Source organism: Sylvia atricapilla, chromosome 1 (assembly GCF_009819655.1).
Source record: "Sylvia atricapilla isolate bSylAtr1 chromosome 1, bSylAtr1.pri, whole genome shotgun sequence".
Lineage (NCBI taxonomy): Eukaryota > Metazoa > Chordata > Aves > Passeriformes > Sylviidae > Sylvia > Sylvia atricapilla.
The window spans coordinates 23,262,043-23,280,386 of NC_089140.1; the positions used below are offsets into that span (position 1 = coordinate 23,262,043).

Below are 18,344 nucleotides of genomic sequence, written 5' to 3' on the forward strand. Positions count from 1 at the left end.
TATTTTGTCTTTAAAGACAAATTTTTGCCATTCTTCTGCTTTCAAATGAAATTTACTTCCACTGCAATTTAACAAGAGGTTTTTTTTAACAAATTTTATTCCTTCTGCTGAAATTTTTTATTTGTTGGATTTAGAGTTCATCAACACCACTCATTCCATTTTTTGTTTCTACTTGTTTATTAAAAGCCAATATAAGATGTCTTCTCTTTTCTGCATCATAATGTCATCACTTTCATGTTTGATTAGTTACATAATTTTATAAATTTCTTGGAATTTTGATCCTCTTACAGAGCATCTAATTTAAATTGGAGTCTTTAGAAGTAATCTAGGAAGGTATTATTCTTACCCTCTTCATGTTTTCATGAGTCTCTGATTTTTGTTTGGATAGTCATATGCATTATAAAATAAATACTTCTATAACTTCATCTCTTGTTACTTTGATTTAAATTATGGCACAAAGAGATTATTGTGCCCTGGGTCTGTGTGTACTACTTGCCCTACGTGTTTGTGTGCATGTCGGCATACATGTATGTGTGCACACATAAACACACAGACACCTATTTAGGATTGACAGAAAATGGCACAGCTGGTAAGTGTTTTCTATTGTCTCAGTTTATAAAGCACTTTACATTGGTATCTTTGAACACAATTAGTAAAAGGTCTGTTTGTATTTAAAGTACATATTCATCTAAATTGGGTGTGTCCTATATAAGCGAGTATTGTGAGCACTTAAAATTCAGTGTTTCCTAGCTCTGTGAATGTTTTGAATACTTTCACTTCATCTGATGCTTTAATACCTATTTTTCTGTTCTCTATGGTCATGGGCTACTTTTTCAGTCCTTTTTGAAAATTTCTCAGTTCTCATTAAAACTTTAGCAGAGACATCACATTAAGAAATTCATTGAGAACTTTTTTTTATGAGATCCTTCAGTGTTGGATTAAACTGTTTCTGTGAAGTCCAGGACAAACATGATCAGTGTGTTTTTGTTTGGCGCTTTTTTTTTTCCCCAGGTTATTGAAGAGCAAAATGAGCATATAAGGGAGCTTGAAGCCCAGATAGAATGTCTGAAAAGCGATCAAGAATGTGTGAAGAAAAAACACTATGAGGAAGTAGAGCAGTTGAATGATGTAATTGATAAGCTTCAGCAGGAGCTAGCACTTATTGAACAAAAGATACCAACAGACGTTGCTGGTTTTCAAGAAGATGCTGACAGTCCAAAACACATACTTGAAGCAGTTCTGGCAGAAAAGGAAGCTTTGGAAAAGCAAGTAGAAAATATAAATGCAGAAGCGTCTCAAACGAAGAATGAGCTTGAGGAAACAAAGTTAAAAATGAGCCAATTGAAGCAAGAAATAAGTATGTTAAAAAAAGAGCATGAAAGAATAACAGAGAAATGTAAGTGTGCACTGGTCCAAGGTGGTACATCAAAACCAGAAGACAGGACCAATGGAAAAACTGAACAAATGGAAGGAGGCTTATGTCAGGAGAAAGACTTGCCAGATCAGTCCCAGCTTAGGACTTCAGATGAGAATGCAAGAGTCACCATTAGCAAGATGGAGATACAACTGCAGCAACTTCAGGCATGTATTAAACAAAAAGATTCAGAATTGTGCCAGTGCTACAATGAAATAAAAGACATGAAAGAGCAAAGCAAAGCTGAAAAAGAAACACTAAAGGAGAGGATATTAGAACTGGAAAAGACACTAATGGAGAAAGTTGCTGCTGCTCTGGTGAGTCAGGTTCAGCTAAATGCAGTTCAAGAGCAGAAAAGATTCATGCAGGAAATTCAGGAAGCTTCAAAGTGTGTGGATGAAGCAAGCAAGAATGCCCAAACAGAGGGTTTGAGTGATAGAACTGGAAATGAGACAGAATCAAAATTATCACTCTTAACCCAGAGGCTTAGTGAGATGGAAGACCAACTGGCAATGGTAAATCATAGCTTGGAGCTAGAAAAAGAAAATGTAAAAGTTGCACAAAAGGAAGCTGCAGTGAAAGAAGAAAAGTTCTTAGAGCTTCAGCAATTGCTAGAAGAGGTTAAAGAAAAACATAAAGGAGAGATACAGAAATATATTATGCAAGAAGAAATGCAGACGTATCAGGTAAACAGATGCCATTTCCTTTTGTCTTTTTTTCACTAAAACCTGCTATTTTATGTAAAGTACAGTGAATGAAATGGTTATTAATGAGAATAACTATAGGAATATTCTGCTTTATGTAGCACTTCCATTTCTCTATTATTCTTACAGTTACAAAGAGGAGAAGGATGTTATTTTAGGGGAACCCCACTAACAGTTTCCATTATGCATTAAAAACACCTTTTCATGATTGTAAGATGGTTTTGCATTTTGGACATATAATTTCTTATTCTTAATTGGACTTGGCATAGAATGGAATGTAGTACACTTCTACATGGTGTGGAGGTAGAGACATAAAATTAAAATGATAAAAACTGTGTAAGAGAGGATTCAGAATGATAAGGGAAGTGATAACAATTTGTCTATACAGGTGGTTTTGGGATGGAGGTTGTTTATTTATGTATGTTTGGTCTTGATTTATGCTTTCTTGTTTTCCCATCTCAGTTCCAAAGATATTTCCCTTCAGTAGCTTTTCCAGTATTCATTTGTCCAGATTTCCATGCACCAGCGATTTATTGTCTCTCTATTAATTTAGAACCATCAGTCAAAATTGACTATGTTTGATAGTCCAAAAATGGGCTTGATGTCTCTGAATGTGAGAGTTCTGGCAACCATGGAACCCAGTATTGGACAAGAAAAGTTTCTAAAATCTTTCATCCAAATACAAATTCCATGAATGTCATAAATGTCTTATAAGTTAAATAATATCATCAGACCTCATTTCATACTCCTAGCAGGGCCTTCTTCCCTGTGTTTTCTGTGTGGTGTATCCAATTTATGCTTGCAGTTCAGTAAACTGTAAGATAGTCTTTCCTCCCATGGTCTTAGTCTTATTTTTTTAAGCTGTGTTAACCCAAATAACATACATTTGTTTTCCCCTTTGGTCTTTTCACTTTGTAAGTTGGTGTGAAAGTGATCAGTGCTGTTAAGACTTGATTCCTTACCATTTTCTGTGTTTTGTGTTGCCATTTAGATAGAAGCACAGCTCATGGAAAGTCAAAAAGAAAAAGTGCTTATTAGTGAACTTGAACAAGTGAAAGAAGAGGCAGCTGCTGCTAAGGAAGAACTGAGCAGTTACAGAGAAAAAGCAGAAAAACTTCAGCAAGAACTAACAGTAAGAACCAGAGTGTTCCATATTGTATTTAAATCAAATAGTTGTACAGGACTTACTGTTCAAACATGCATGCCATAGTTTGGGATTTTTTAATCTTTTACTGAGAATGTCACCAAGGAAAACAGCCACTCAGTGTCTACTGTGGGTGGAACAGAGCTGATGCTCTAGATCTAATACTCACTCATTGCCAAAGTACTTCGTTTTACTGCAGTGCAACAGTGGATCTAGAGCTCTGTTTCTTAGGAGATAATATTTGCTACCATGTGTCATAACTGCTTTAAAATAGAACTAAACTGGCCTGTAATGGTTTAGAGGATTGCTTGAATTTTATCTGTTTAAAGTATTTGGAAGGATTGGATTTGAGATTCTTCGTATTTACAGGTAAAAGAGGCAAGTCTGATGCATCTTCAGGAAGACCTGTGCAAAGTCAAAAAGAACTTGGTTCAAGCAGAAGAGAGGCTTGCAAGTTACCTGGGAAAGGACAAAGAAATGGTGAAAACTGAAAACAAGAAGGATGCAGAAATATCGTGTGATTTGTCAGCCAGTGGATCTGCTCTCACTGGAAACAGCTCAACGCAAACAGACAAGACTGTGGAAATCTCACCAGTCCTTGTTAAAAATGCAGAAATTCAAATTGATTTGCAAAATGGATGTTCTTCAGAAGAGATTGCAGAGATTGTAAGAGAATTTACTGAAAAAATTGACCAAATGCAGGAACTGCATGCTGCTGAAATCATGGACATGGAGACAAGGCATATCTCTGAATCTGAAGCATTAAAGAGAGAGAAGTTTGTTGCAGTACAAGTATTGACTGAAGAATGTAATAATTTAAAGGAAGTAATAGAAACTCTACAAGCCAAAGAAGTATGTATTTTATTTTATAATCACTGAAATACTTTGGTTCAAGCTTTTGCTCTTGCTGCAGAAATTCCCATTTAAAATGTGTAAAGTGTGAACCACCACATGCTCAGTAAAAAACTTCTAAGTGTTCCAATGTTTCCATGGCCCTGGGGGAGATTGTGAACCCCTTTCTCAGCGTCTGAGTATCTGAGTTTGCAAGTATGCTCAACTATCAGGTGTTTCCTTCTGCTTCTGCCTTGAACCTGCCCTGTTCCATAAAATGTAGGTCACCCTGTGGAATGCCATCTCTCTCATATTCAGTTTTATTACTTTGATTGCAGGGGAAATGGAACAAAGAGGTTCACATTATTTCATGTTCCTTAAAATTTTCTCCCTTATTGAGTATGGGTGAGGGGTTAAAGACCTGATTGTTTTCTTTTCTAAATACAGAGCATCCCAGTTTCTGGATTAGCACATTCTCCACCACATCAAGCTAGAGACGGAGGTTCTAGTGGTAAGAAATTTGTTTTTACAGATTTCAAACAACATTATAAATTAAATCTACTTTTTTGATACTAAGTTTACTGTTAACAAGTTTGTGTTTTAAGAAATCAAAACAGTTACTGTCCAGATTGAAGCAGAAGCCTGTTTCACTGCAAAAGGTTGTGGGGTGTGCCATGTCTATTAATTTGGTACAAAAGGAAAATGTCGGGAGCAGAGATGGGTTTTAGTTTTAGCTGAGGCATCAGATTCTAATTATTTTCCTTTCCATTGGAGTTTCTATATCCTTCTTAGCTATTACATTATCTCTTCAGCACAGCTTCATCATCTCCTGATAGTATTTAAAGCTATGGTTCCTTAGCAGTGGGAGATGGTGAGACATGTTGACTTCTCCAAGTGTAATAAAATTATTAAGAGTGATCCTTTTCATAGATATGGCTAAGCATATTAAGAGTGGGTCATTTGGCAGAAGTGTTTGTCCAAGTAGTTGTTTGTCTTGTAGAATGAAACTAGGATTTTTAAGTTTGGTTGTGGTTTTATTTTTTAGTTTTATTTTGTTGTTACTTCTTTGAAACTGAAAAACAGAAACCTGTAAAACAGGTGGTCTCCAGGCTTACAGTGACACTTTGTGACATGCAAGTACCTGGTGAAACAACAGATAAAAAATACTTTTTTGATGCCTGTTCTTCAAAGCTTCACAGTAATCCAGCTTTCATGTTTTTCTCTCCTTTTATTTTAGACTCCAGTTCAGACTGGAGTCAAGGAATGTATCTTGCTCAGACCCAGGGATCCGACACAATATCTGAAGGAATAGATGAAGGTGAAACTTCAACAGATTTACTTCCAAAAAAAATTAAGGTAAAATAGACTCAGTCTGTTTTTTTAAGGAACTAGAGTGATACTACCAAAAGTTGATATTAGCTTCTGCGTGATCATTGGTAACTGAGCCATTTAGATAAGTTTTAGTGTTGACTATTTAAATACATTTTCTAACAGTGATGTGCATTTTTGCTTTTTAAATTAGGCTAAATATGAGTTTTATATCTGTAGGCTTGTTCTCAGTTATGATTATGAGAAATAAAACTACTGTTGTAATTTATTGCAATTTTGTTGTATTAACAAAAATGTTATAATCATATATTGCGCAATTTTATAAATTCTATTTTTATAGCTATGTTATGAAAGCAAATGTGTTTATTATAAGCTGTAAGAGTATCATGCTTTAATAACACTTTTTAAAAAATATTTCGTGACAAAGCCTTATCTTCATAGTAATTTCAAAAAGTGAATGGCAAAGGTTACCTGAAATCTTCCCAGGACTGTTTTTAAGATGTCAGTTTCCATTAGTGGACCTTTTAAAAATAACTGATATGGCAGATGTACACTGGAAAATTTTACTTGAAACTGAGGGAAAATACAACTATTTAATAAGTTTCTGTCTGGGTGACACTTCTGTCCTTGGTAAGAGAAAGCATAGTTTCCTTATGCTGTTCAAATTAGAAGTACCAGTTTTCCAATACATGTGAAGTAAGATTGCAATTATTATTGTTGTTATTATTGTATGTTGTTATTACTGGCATCACTGATTTCTTTTTGCTTTTATTGTAGGGTTTGCTAAGAGCAGTCCATCATGAAGGCGTACAGGTGCTGTCTCTCACTGAATTTCCATATAGTGAAAAAGATCTGTCACCCCATAAGCAACAACCAGAATCTTGGCAAGAAGAAAGAAAAGCTTTCCTAAACACCATCTCATCTTTGAAAGACCTAATTGCAAAAATGCAAGTTCATAGAGAGGCTGAGGTATCAATAATATCATAAGATTCTATCTGAATAAAAATTAATTTATTATAAGGCACATTCACTTCTAAGACACATTCACTGTTCAGATTTAAATGCTAAAATATCCTGTTACAAAGCAATATATTTTAAAAATGTGCCATAAAACTCCATAATGCACTTCATGGTATTACGGTTCATATTTGTTCTTCTGTGCATTGATAACTTTTGACTGTATGGGTCCACTTTTTAAGAAGAATTCTATTTTGAATCATATTCCAGTAGCAGTTTAAATAGAATTTTTAATGCTGTAATTTATTGACTTCTTAATCAGTAATCTGTTAAAACTTTTGCTTGTTATATTACCCCAGTTAGACTCTTGGGTATATGCAGGTAGTTTCTATGACTTCAGCATTTCTTTTAGCATGCAAAGTGGGCAGATAAACTTTGTGTCATTTAAAATTAATTCTTTTTCATACCAAATATCTGCACACTACCACATAGCTCTGTGAGAGCCTAGGGACAGACGTGTAATATATGAAAAATTTAAAAAATAATGTTATATAGTAACCTCAGTAATAACTACACAGAGATGAATTTTCAGTTACAAGAAGTTAAACTGTCTCCATCTAAAACAAAGGTAAAAGTTTAGCATTTGGGAATGCAGAAAATTTTGTAATGTGTACAGTAAATACATCCATTTGGATGGATGAAATTCAGACAATTATTAAGAAAAGCTTAATGTTCCACTGAAAACACACACACTACATAGACTTATAATGATGTAAGCTTTCAATTTGGCTCTTTAAATTGTTTTTATACCACTGCAGATCTGTGCAAGTACTGAATCTCCTGAAGGTGTCTCAGACTGGCGAGGAGAACTTCTGCATGCCATTCAACAGCTTTTTGTGAGGGAACAAAATGTTCTCCTTGCTGCATTTCAAACTGAACTTGCGGAAATGGGCACAAGAGATGCAGTGATGTTGATGAATCAGTTAGAGCACAGACTACAAGAGCAGGTAATATAAACCGTACTGTAGTCAGAATGTTTGTCTACATTAGATTTTAATTTTAAATTTATAAATCCATTATAAATATATGTATTAATAGTAGTTTTGGCAGTCTAAGGGTGAAAATCAAGTCAGACTTGCAGAAAGAACTGGTGACTTTTAAAAGAAAAATTATGTGGCATGGGAAAGAAACTTCTGGGTGCACAAGTTATAGAATATATACAGCCTTCAGAGATCAATTTGAATTAAACACAGTTTTCCTAAATTTGATGTCATTAAGTGAATTAGAATTACACAGTCTAAGAGAAAAGGTAGCTTGTTTATACAAAATAATTTGCAGGAAGAGAAAGTGATAAGGCTGCTATGGGACAGAGAAAAGAAGTCAGTTGTCTCCTTTGGAACGTGGGAGGATTAGTGAGAAAATTCCAGTTTGCCGGAAAAGTGATTGCTCTTTTCAGTCTGTAATTTTGATGCCTAGTAGAGAAATAAAAAACAAACAAACAAACAAACAAAAACCCAAACAACAAGCAGTTCTTCCAAATGTTGTAATACTGACTTCATTGAAAATGTTTTGAATATCTATGCACTATGAATATATAAATAAATGTGTTGTCAACACCACCGATATTCTCATAAAATCTGGACTTTTATTTTGAAATGTTTCTAATGCTAATAGGCTGCTAACCAGAGAGCATCAATGGACTGTCTTCAGAATGCAGACAGAAGAAGTTTACTGATGGAGATTCAAGTATTACATGCTCAGATGAACAGTAACAGAAGTAACCCAAAGAGAGAACAAGAGATTGATTCAAAAAGCCAAGGTGACTTCTGTGGTAATATATGTCTGTTTCCAAATGCTTTCATGACAGTGCTAATAATGTTGTAAGTGACAAAAATGGTGACTTTCTTTGGTCTCTGATTTTGATATGCATGTTCTGAACATGCATTGCATACTTTTCATCTTCCTCAATATTATTGGACTACTTTTGCAAAAATTAAGCTATAATCCGTGTTCTTACGACTTGTATCAAACTGAGAGTGATACAAAGTTATGTTCAACTGCTGTAAGAATGTAGCTTGAATTTTAAGGCTATTTTACATGTATATGCTTCACTGTTTAGGTTCAGCAAGCTTTGAAATCATCTAACTCGGATAGTCAGTCATAATGCAGAAACTGAGAAGCAATTAGAATGAATAACAAAAGGTTCAGAGAATGGGTATACTTTAAAATTAAGTAAAACTCACTCTCAGTGTTTAGTTACAAAATATTAGGTCACAAGTATGCATATGTAATATAACTAACTTAAATGATGTTAACCATTATCCAAATAATGCATATTGATATAGTTGTACACATCTTACAGCCTTTAAGAAATAAAGAAGATGAAGTGATTTCTTGAAAGTATGAAAGGTATTCAAGTATAGAAGTCATAAGTTTTGCTTTTATTGCGCTGCTGAAAGAATATATTATTTTAAAATATTTCTCTTAATAATAGCCTTGTGGTCATGCTCTGGCTAGGAAAAGCTTTACCCAAACACAGTGTGTTTTTATGAACTAATTTCCATACTAATGATCTCTTTAGAAATGCTGGAGTATAATATGCAGCAGAAGCAGTTGCAAATTCTGGAGATGCAAGTGGAGCTCAGGAGTATGAAGGACAGAGCAGCAGAGCTTCAGGAACAGCTGAATTCAGAGAGGATGATGGGTGCAGAGCTGAAGAATGAACTTGCACAAGCCAAACTAGAGCTTGAAGCAACTCTTAAAGCACAGCACAAGCACTTCAAGGACCTAGAAACCATCAGGTGTGGCTTTCACTGCCCAGCTGTCTGTGTTGACTGTGAAGATTATCTTTCGTGATCTGAAATCATAATACTGATTTTATTAAGGGGGCTTGATCTCATGTAGTATAATTGCTTCTCAGTATTTCTCTAAAACCAACCTGACAAAAATAGACTTTTTACATTTGACAAAAAAAAATATTTCAATTCATAATTTGATTTAATACATTATTAATTATCAAGTTCCTTTTTAAACTTTGTCACATTAGACTACTGTATACGAGCTAATAAATAGACCATATTTATTAAAGGTTTTTAATCTCCATGAACATGGATTAAAAAAAATTGCAAAGTTAAGATGACTTTGCAAGTACTTCCAAATGAAATACTTGTAAGTGTTGCTTTGGCAGAGCAGTTTGATAGCAGAAGCCACAGATTTGGCACTTAGGAAAGCCATTATTATTTAGGCTTGAACCAGAGGGATGTGCCTATGAACAGTATCTTAATGTTCAGCTCAGAGATAATAAAGTTGGAGTTTAAATTTGGATTACTTTACAGATTACTTTATACCCTTTACAGACCATCAGGAGCAAGTTTCTTTTGCAAACAGATGCAATATTTATTTGCAAAAAAATGAAAAATCAGGTCACAGATTTTTTCCCTCTCCCCCAATATATTTTTTTTTGCTTTGAGAAACATGGCAGCAAGATGCACTTCCATGGCATTCTCTAAGATTTTGGCCCATGACTGAGTTAGGTTGAACACTAACTGCCTATGAGCCCCCACAAGTGGCAGCTACAAAGGTAGCAGCATGGACACACTTTCTGTAGTTCTCGAACTATACAACTGTTTTGGGTTTGAGTTAGTCTTGTCTTTCTAAATAGGCTTTTCACTGTTACTCTACAGACTAGCAGTGTTTTCAGTGCACAGGATGGAATAAATAACAAGTAACTGACTGTATCATGGCAGGATTAGAGCCATTGCCTAATGTAAAATTTGCCCATTTCTCTTTTAGGACTGAAGTTAAAGAAAAAGCAGCTGAGCTAGATATTCTTAAGGATACAATGGCCAATGAACAGAAAAAATCAAGAGAGCTACAATGGGCTTGGGAAAAAGAAAAAGCTAAAATGGAACGCAGTGAGGAAAGAGGAAAAGAAGAGCTTGAGGTATTCCATAATCCCAAGTGGCCTGGGACATCAAGGAGCATGAAAATATTATTTTGGTTAACATTTCATTGCAGCTTATGTTTTTGTCAAATGCATGCTTCATGTTCTGTCTTCAACTGTAGTATTGTATCAACTAGAGCTGAAGAAATATGTATAGAAGCTGTGTGGCAAAGTACGAAAAGACCTGATATACATTCCATTTAAATCAGTAGGAATTTTACTGTGTTTTTCAGGCCCAAGATCAAAAGATTCTGTAATGGCTCTCAGTAATTCAAGGGGACAGGACACTGCTGATATGGCTACACCCAGCCCCCACCATAGCCTAACACAAAATATAGTATTTAAGAGTATGATTTCAAGACACAAACTTTTTGTCACTATTTTAAAAGTCTGCAGTTTCACCTCATGAAAATCAAACTAGGGAGTTTACTTTTGGAGAAAATGCTTCATTACTATCTTCCTTGGTGCCTCTGCAGTATTTGCTGTAGTGAAGGGGAGAGCAGGTATCCTGGTACAAGACAAAAGACAAAAAAGCAATAACTTCAACAGCATAGATTTATTTAGATTATTCATTTTGAAATCCAAAGTTGAAAAATCATTTTCCCAGTTTTAGAAAGTAAAAGCATCTGGCTGTCTTCAAGTTCAAAACTACAGTTGTTTGTATCTCACTATAAATTATGTGTTTAAAAGATTCTTTTATGAAATAGTCTGATTTTAGAATAAAAACATCTGTAATATATTTTAGTATCAGATGTAACTGCAGCATTCAGAGTATTGTTGTATTACTTGTAAATAGCAAAACCTGTTAAAAGCAGCATGTGTAGGGTTTGCATATTTGCAGTTTGCAGAAGATAGTGGAAAGTACATACAAATAGCTTTGATCAACTCTTCTGTTTCTTTTTGAAAGGACTTAAAATTTTCTCTTGAAGATCAAAAACAAAAGAACTTAGAGTTAAGTAAACTTCTGGAGCAAGAGAAGCAGCTGTCAAGTGATCTGCAACAGAAAATTGAATCCCAAGAAGCACTCAGTGCTGCCCAGCTGTCACGTGAGCGAGGCCGTAATTCTGAGTTGCAGGTGCTTCTTGAATCAGAGAAGGTTCGAGCTCTTGAAATAAGCAGTGCCCTAGAAAGGGAAAAAGAGCTATGTGCTCAGCTTCAAAGTGCTGAAGACAAGGGGCAAGCTGGAACACCTAATCCATCTGAGGAATTGCTTAAAGAGTTACAGAAGCAAATGGATGAAAAGCATGACCGTATAGTGGAGTTAGTAAGTGAGATGGAGAAGTATAAACTGGAATCTGTGCAAGTGAGACAGCAAATGGAAAAAGAAAGGCAGATCCAGAGGCAAGCATTACAAGCAGAACAAGATGCTAACATAATAGTACAGAAGAAACTCCATGAACTGGAGTCTAAAGTAGAAGACCTTCAGTGGCAACTTGGAGAAAAGAAGCAAGAAGTTAATAAATTAGGGAATGAAACAAAGAAGTTGCAGGAAATAATCCAAGATCTACAGAAAAAAGAGCAGGAGGATGAAGGAAGAAAGGAAGCTGAGAGGACACCAAGCCACAACCCAAATGAGGTACAGTAGGACTGAAAGTAATGTGTAATATTGAAATATGCAATTTAGCTTTAATTCTTTTGATCAATCACTGTGCCTTGACTCAATCTATAAAATAGCCTGCAGATTACAGAACGTAGGCACCACAGAATGGAAAATGAAAGAAAGCATTCCAGCTTGCTTCCTAAAGCTATTCACATGCTTCCTCCTGAGAGTGAAGTTACGAAAGTATGTAAGGAGGAGCATAGAAGTGTGTAAGGAGGATCATGAGCATGAGGAGGGGAAATGCATCTGGCTGTATACACACATTTTGTGTCTCACTACAGGACAGGAGAACATAATTCCTTGCAACCAGTTGCAGGAATGAGCTGTTCTTACTCAGGAATGCCCCAGGTCACTGCTCTTAATCTTTAGTTCATAACCTGCATGGGGTCTTTGAAACTTTAGAAGTGATCTTCCAACAGCTTCAGTAAATAAATGAGTAAGCAATCAAACAAGCATATGCATGAATATGTATATGTTAGCAAACAAAAGAGAAGAAAGAAATCAAGATAAAAAATCAATTTAGGAATTACCCTAACTTTTAGGAACTTGCCTGTAAAAAGTAAGTATTGCTGGGTGAGTGGTTTGTGGATAGTCACAGAGAGGATTGACGGGAGAATTGCTTGCCTCTTTACTGACCATGTTTTGGCCCATCCTGACATCATTCTTTTTACCAGTTATTTGTATGTGGAGCCAGGAAGGAAACTTTTCTTTTAATCTAATTTGGCTACTGGTTTTTATCTTCTGAAGCATTGGAAACTACCTACAGCCAGTGGCAGGATGTTGAGTGTATTGATAACTGTCAACAGCAGCCTTTCTGCTATGCCCAGTTTGTGCACCTTGTGCTTCTGCACAGAGGGAACTGCCAGCACTGTGGTCAGCAAAGAGTTTTCCCTTGGATCAGGTTAGCAGCAGCTGTTGAGGTTTTTTCCCTTTCTCATCAGCAGGTAGTCTGATCTGCTTTCCAGGATCTGCCTGGAGTTTCAAATAATGAATCTCCTGCTGTTTCCTGGGACATTTGCTACACTGACTTTTTTCTTTGGTACCACACTGTAGGGCAAACAGCCAAAGGCAGAGCCGTGGACTCAGGTTTCTTTGTGAGGGATTGCAGTTCTTCCATGTGTCGGGGTCTGAACCTGATGGTTCATTTTAAGGATCTCAGAGCGCAAAAGACACAGCGGGGGACAACTCAGTTTACTCAATGAAAAATGCACCTTTATTTAGTGCCACCAAAATGTGGTAGTGGGGAAAGAAAAAATAATAGTAAGAAAAGATAGAGGAAGAGGGGAAGGGGATTATAGCTACCAATGTGGAGGGACGAGTCCTTGAGGCCGAGATGCCTGTAGACACAATCTTCTCCAGTGGGGTGATCACAAAAGTGAGCGGGGGTCTCCAGAGTTTTTATAGGTTAGTCTAGGCAGGAACCAAAGAGAGGGGCACAGAGCTAAAGCAGGAACCACCCATGTTGAGGCAAAGTGAGGGGCACAGAGCCAGAGCGGGAACCACCCGTGTTGAGGTTGGGTGCTCAGGAACAGGATGCACACCGTTCGTGTCCGTATTCTAGTATGGCCAGACCAGTTTGGGCAAGCAGCCTTGGCTCAGTCCTTGGCTCAGTCCACCAGTTCCATTGTTCTTGCACTCCGTTCTCATGGAGATGCAGACCAGTCCTCCAGGACTTGGCAAACGTTCCACCTCAGCCAGGCCAGGGCTCCTTTCAGAGTCTGGGGTCTCTGTCCTCAGTTATTGGAGACGGTCGTGAGGTATATCACATCCTTGGACGGCCTCTGACACAATGGCAGTGTTGGGGGGCTCTTATCTAGGAACACCTCTTCACTGCATTGTTTTGCTTGTGGTGGCATCAGCAATGTGGTTGCCTGTGACTGGACTGACATCCATGACCATGGTGGTCTCTTTCAGCCCCTGTTTTTTGGACTATAAATTAGTTACCAAAACACATAGGCCCTGTTACCCAAATTACTTGCATAACTGGTAATGGAGCTGCTGATGGAAGAAACAGAAAGGCTTGGTGATATCCTGCTGAGTTTTTTGACTGGATTCATACTGTAATTCCATGATTGCTAGATCTTAGTCAAGAAAGACACTAGACCTTTCATGAATGTTGGTTTAGTGGTACGTTGCAGCAGTGTTGTAGTCACACTAAACTTCCTTCTCTGTCAGAATTATTTGTTCTTCAGTTTCTGAGTATGTTTCAGAATCATGTTTTCATTTTATAACACTGGATCATATACATTATAGATATAAAAATATATATTAAAAAAATATGTATTTCATTCCAGGCTACCTGGGATACACCCAATGACAGAACAAGAAATTGGGTTCTTCAGCAAAAAATGGAAGGAGCTGAGACAAATGAGTTGACTTACCACACACTGACAGGAGAGATCTCTGCTGCTACTGAAATTCTGGAGAAAGTCAGACAAAAGCTGCAAAATGCTTCTCCAAAGCTGAAGCAGTTGGCTTGGAAAGCTGCTAGCAGGTTAGACCAGTCTTCAGCCATTTGGTTTTGTAAATAGCAGCCAGCTAGCTAATGTATTGGGTTTGAATCATAATTTACAGACTGCAGGATATAATTGAGTTGGGGTTGTTAGTTTTATTGTGTGTGCTGTTACTTGAGATATACTGATGGAAGACAGGATCACAGAGTATCAAGTGCTGCTGTAAATCCTGTATGTTTTAATAGCATCCTTTTTAAGGCACAGCAAATTTGTCTTTCTTTTCTCTGAAAAGTGATAAGATTTATCTGGGTATAGTGTAGGTAGATGAATTTAAAATAGTAATTAAACAATTCATTCTGTATAAGAGGATGAATATAGAGATTATTGTTCTGAATCATCCTTCTTGGGGAAAAAGATAATTATGGTCAAGTGAAATTGGTCTTTATTCTTATTTTTGGAAGGTTACTATCTCCATAAGATTAAAAAATGTCATGGTACCAGGTCCATGGGAAATTTGAATCTGTTTTTATTTTGCTGTGATGGTCATTTAATATTAAACATTTCTTCTGAAACATTTGGGCAAAGCAGAATGCAGCATATCTGGGAAATACCCTAGGATTTTGATCACACAGATTCAACAGATCTGTGGAAAGCAGAACCACTGTTTTAAATGTGCTTCTTGCAGAATATCCCTGTCTACAAATGAGTGGAAACTGTTCTATACCCTTTTTTTTTTTTTAATCAAGACAGTTTTGTCTAGAGTCGCTTAGCAGTCTTGAAAATGTTGCCCTGTCTCCAGTAACTGCTGAAGTGACTTGCTGTAGATCCAGTGCACAGGAATCCATGGAAAGTCCTGTTAGTCTGGCTCGTGGTGTCAGAGTTGATCTGCTGTTGAAACGGTCCCTTTTGTTTCAGATTGAAGTTTGAAACAGCAGATGATCAAGACTTTATTGCAGTACAAAATGCTATTGAAGAAGTTATTTCAGAACTGAAAATACTGCCTGGATTGTCCAGTCTGGAAGAGGTGAGAGTCAGTGCTGTAACTTTAATATGAGAGTTTGGATGAAGAGCTGTGAGCAGAAACTGCAAGGAGTTTGTAAACCTGTACTTATTCTGGTCTTTACTTTATAGAGGAAAATTCCAGTGAGTGTTCTGACTGAAGTTTGTAAAGTGTAAAAACCTCTTTCTTGGTTTTTTGGGGGGTTTTTTTGGGGTTTTTTGTTGGTTTTTTTTTTATTATTATTTTTATAAAACTTTAAAAGTGATTTTTCAACTTCCAAATCAAAACTTTTCCAGTTTCGTTTTAAATTTCTGCATCTTGTGGCTTTTTCTTTAAGAAAAGCTATTTTCCTTTCAGCAGCAATTTTGTAACTGAAGAAACTTTTCTCAGTGCTTCCTGATATTAAAATCAACATTTAGTATTTAGTGTATTGTGTTGACACAACACATTTACTTTAACTGCCCTGTATTTACCAAAGGAAAAGGCACTGAAGATTGAGTGACTTGCACCTGTGAAAAAAAAATAAAAAAATGAGGTAATCTGTTGCAAAGAATTCAGCAGTATTTGATTTTTAAGTGAGCTTGATTTAGTCCTTACCTATATTTTAAGCAAGGGTTTTCAATGTAACTTGAGAAAAGCTTTGAGGCTTTTCTTTTCCTCTGAGTTAGATAAACTTAAACATAATAGAAAACTTTGCAAATCATGATAGCCGGGTACAATTGAGCTTGTATGAAAATACTCTGTTGTAATGTAAAAGGTAACTATAGACAAGAAAGTCACAATAATCTGTAGTTTACATGTACACTGAAGTTTTTTATACAAATTGATACAAAGGTATTGTCATTATCTATGTCAGTTTTTCATGTAAGCCAGTTATTTTCAAATTGGCAACTTGGATCTAGTAGAAGTTGAGTTTGGTTCTCTTTCTTGCTCGTAGCTGAAGCTGGTGCTGCCACCAGGGACTCCATCCAGCTCACTGACTGAGAGGCTGCTGAGGCAAAATGCTGAGCTGACGGGCTTTGTCAGCAGGCTGAGTGAAGAGAAGAATAATTTGAGGAATGCTGTTATGAAACTGGAGGAAGAACTGAGAAAATACCAGCACAGACAACCTTCTGCAGACTATGTATGTCCTTGGTGGTGCTGATCTAAAGAGTTATGTATAGAGACATAAAAGCATGATTTCTTGTCCTAGTCACTCAGTTAAGAGTGATCAAGGTATCTGTCTCTCTTGGCTTCCCTCTGTAGACTAAATGTGTGTGAGTTATTCTTGTTCAGTTGTCAGTATGTCTCAACTCACTCTTTAAAGTATAAAACTTTGTGATTTTACCCAGCTTCTTTTTGTTAACTACTCTTCTTTTAAATGCTTTGTACCTTTCTTTTTTATTTCTATCTCATCACCATGATAAGCACATCCAGATAGCCTTCAAGACCATGGAGCTAGTATGATCCAGCTGAGGGGACTTTTTTTGGAGAAGCTGTATTTTTCTGGGACATTGATTTGGCTCCTAAAGTCACTGTTTTTGAGGTGTCAGAGTGCATGAGTGGCATCAGATCCAACCACTGAATAGTTTTTCTCATAAATTTTATGAGCTTTCCACGAAACCAATTACTAGAATGACATGGCCTAAACTTTTTCCAAATTATGTCATTCAAATTCAGTTTCCTTTGTCTTCAGTCTTCTAGGCACTCATCAGATGTTGGAGTTAATATTGATACTCTTGTTGCTTCTGAAAAGGAAATTTGGAACAGAGAAAGGCTGTCACTGCAGAAATCCTTGAAACAAGCTGATGCAGAAATTTCGAAGCTGAGAGCAGAGCTCAGGAGTGAGGCTTTCCTCAGAGAACTGGGATCAGATACTGAAAATGCTGTTTTAAGGGTAAGAAGGTTCTTCTCCCCCACATATTAACTACAGCTGCTTTTAAATTTTTGAATTGATCTTATTTTTAATTGTGTTCACTCTGCTTTATTCTGAGCAAAAAGAGATTAATTCAATTTTAAAATTCTCATCCTCAGGCACCTGACTATTATCTTTTTCTCTCCAAAAATGACATGTAAACACCTGTGTTGTCCTTTTGTGCGTGCTCTATTTCTTGCTGTTAAAGTGATCCTCAATATATGAAGTTGTATTCAACAAGTGCGAGCAGCAGCACAGTTTTCTTCATGGTTCTGAGAAATGAATAATCACAGAAATGCTATTGAAGTAACAATGTCAAAAGTCTTGGAACTGTTGTGATTCTTGGAGCTTATGGTGCTTTTTGTCTTTTTCTCTTGTTGCAGAGAATTTATGGCAAATACCTACGAGCAGAGAGCTTTAGGAAAGCTCTCATATATCAGAAAAAATATTTGCTGCTGTTACTAGGAGGATTCCAGGAGTGTGAAGAAGCCACGCTGGCCCTCATAGCACGGATGGGGGGGCAGCCTTCCTACACAGACCTTGAAATCATCACACATCATTCAAAGGGTTTCACACGATTTCGCTCTGCAGTCAGAGTGTCCATTGCAATTTCGAGGTAAACTGGAGGAAGTTACATTTCAAACAGATGTGACTGTGCTGTTTAATATATATTTTTCTAGCTCTCTAGTGAAATCTAGAAACTCATATTCCGTCCTGTTTAAATGGTATATTTTTGGTGGTCATGAATACAGTAGAAACTTACAGGGTGACAAGGTGAGCAGAGTGTAGGTAAATTCTATAATTGGAATAAGCAGTCTGATTGTATTTGAAAAGGGCTCAGTATCTGATAATCACAGATGGGTAAAGTCATATTATTAAAAAACATTATGAGCAATTCTAAAGATTGCACTTATTTGCAAAGGTTTTTTCTGCAACTTAATTTCCTTTAAAGATTAAAATCTTACATGTGAGTATAATATAGATTTGAAAATTAGTTTTCTTTATCTAGGTAGTACTTCAAATTTCACAAGACTAAGGATGAGCAGGAATTGGTGAGGAAGAAAAAGTAAAGTTT

General features: G+C 36.4%; 2 protein-coding genes across 2 annotated transcripts in view; one reads left to right on the forward strand and one right to left on the reverse strand.

Annotated features, from left to right (window-relative positions):
• KRIT1 (KRIT1 ankyrin repeat containing) overlaps positions 1-18,344 on the reverse strand; it is a 410,476-nt gene that overhangs the window by 352,745 nt on the left and 39,387 nt on the right. The gene's annotated exons all lie outside the window — the stretch shown is intronic.
• The window catches only part of AKAP9 (A-kinase anchoring protein 9), a 113,492-nt gene that overhangs the window by 91,489 nt on the left and 3,659 nt on the right, over positions 1-18,344 (forward strand). The window contains exons 32-47 of the mRNA XM_066317183.1: positions 1,012-2,100; positions 3,110-3,250; positions 3,632-4,114; positions 4,541-4,604; positions 5,331-5,449; positions 6,200-6,391; positions 7,198-7,386; positions 8,054-8,198; positions 8,961-9,180; positions 10,172-10,322; positions 11,230-11,898; positions 14,217-14,416; positions 15,291-15,399; positions 16,313-16,498; positions 17,051-17,251; positions 17,653-17,885. Coding sequence (XP_066173280.1) covers positions 1,012-2,100; positions 3,110-3,250; positions 3,632-4,114; positions 4,541-4,604; positions 5,331-5,449; positions 6,200-6,391; positions 7,198-7,386; positions 8,054-8,198; positions 8,961-9,180; positions 10,172-10,322; positions 11,230-11,898; positions 14,217-14,416; positions 15,291-15,399; positions 16,313-16,498; positions 17,051-17,251; positions 17,653-17,885 — 4,391 coding nt within the window. The remainder of the gene's footprint in view (positions 1-1,011; positions 2,101-3,109; positions 3,251-3,631; positions 4,115-4,540; positions 4,605-5,330; positions 5,450-6,199; positions 6,392-7,197; positions 7,387-8,053; positions 8,199-8,960; positions 9,181-10,171; positions 10,323-11,229; positions 11,899-14,216; positions 14,417-15,290; positions 15,400-16,312; positions 16,499-17,050; positions 17,252-17,652; positions 17,886-18,344) is intronic.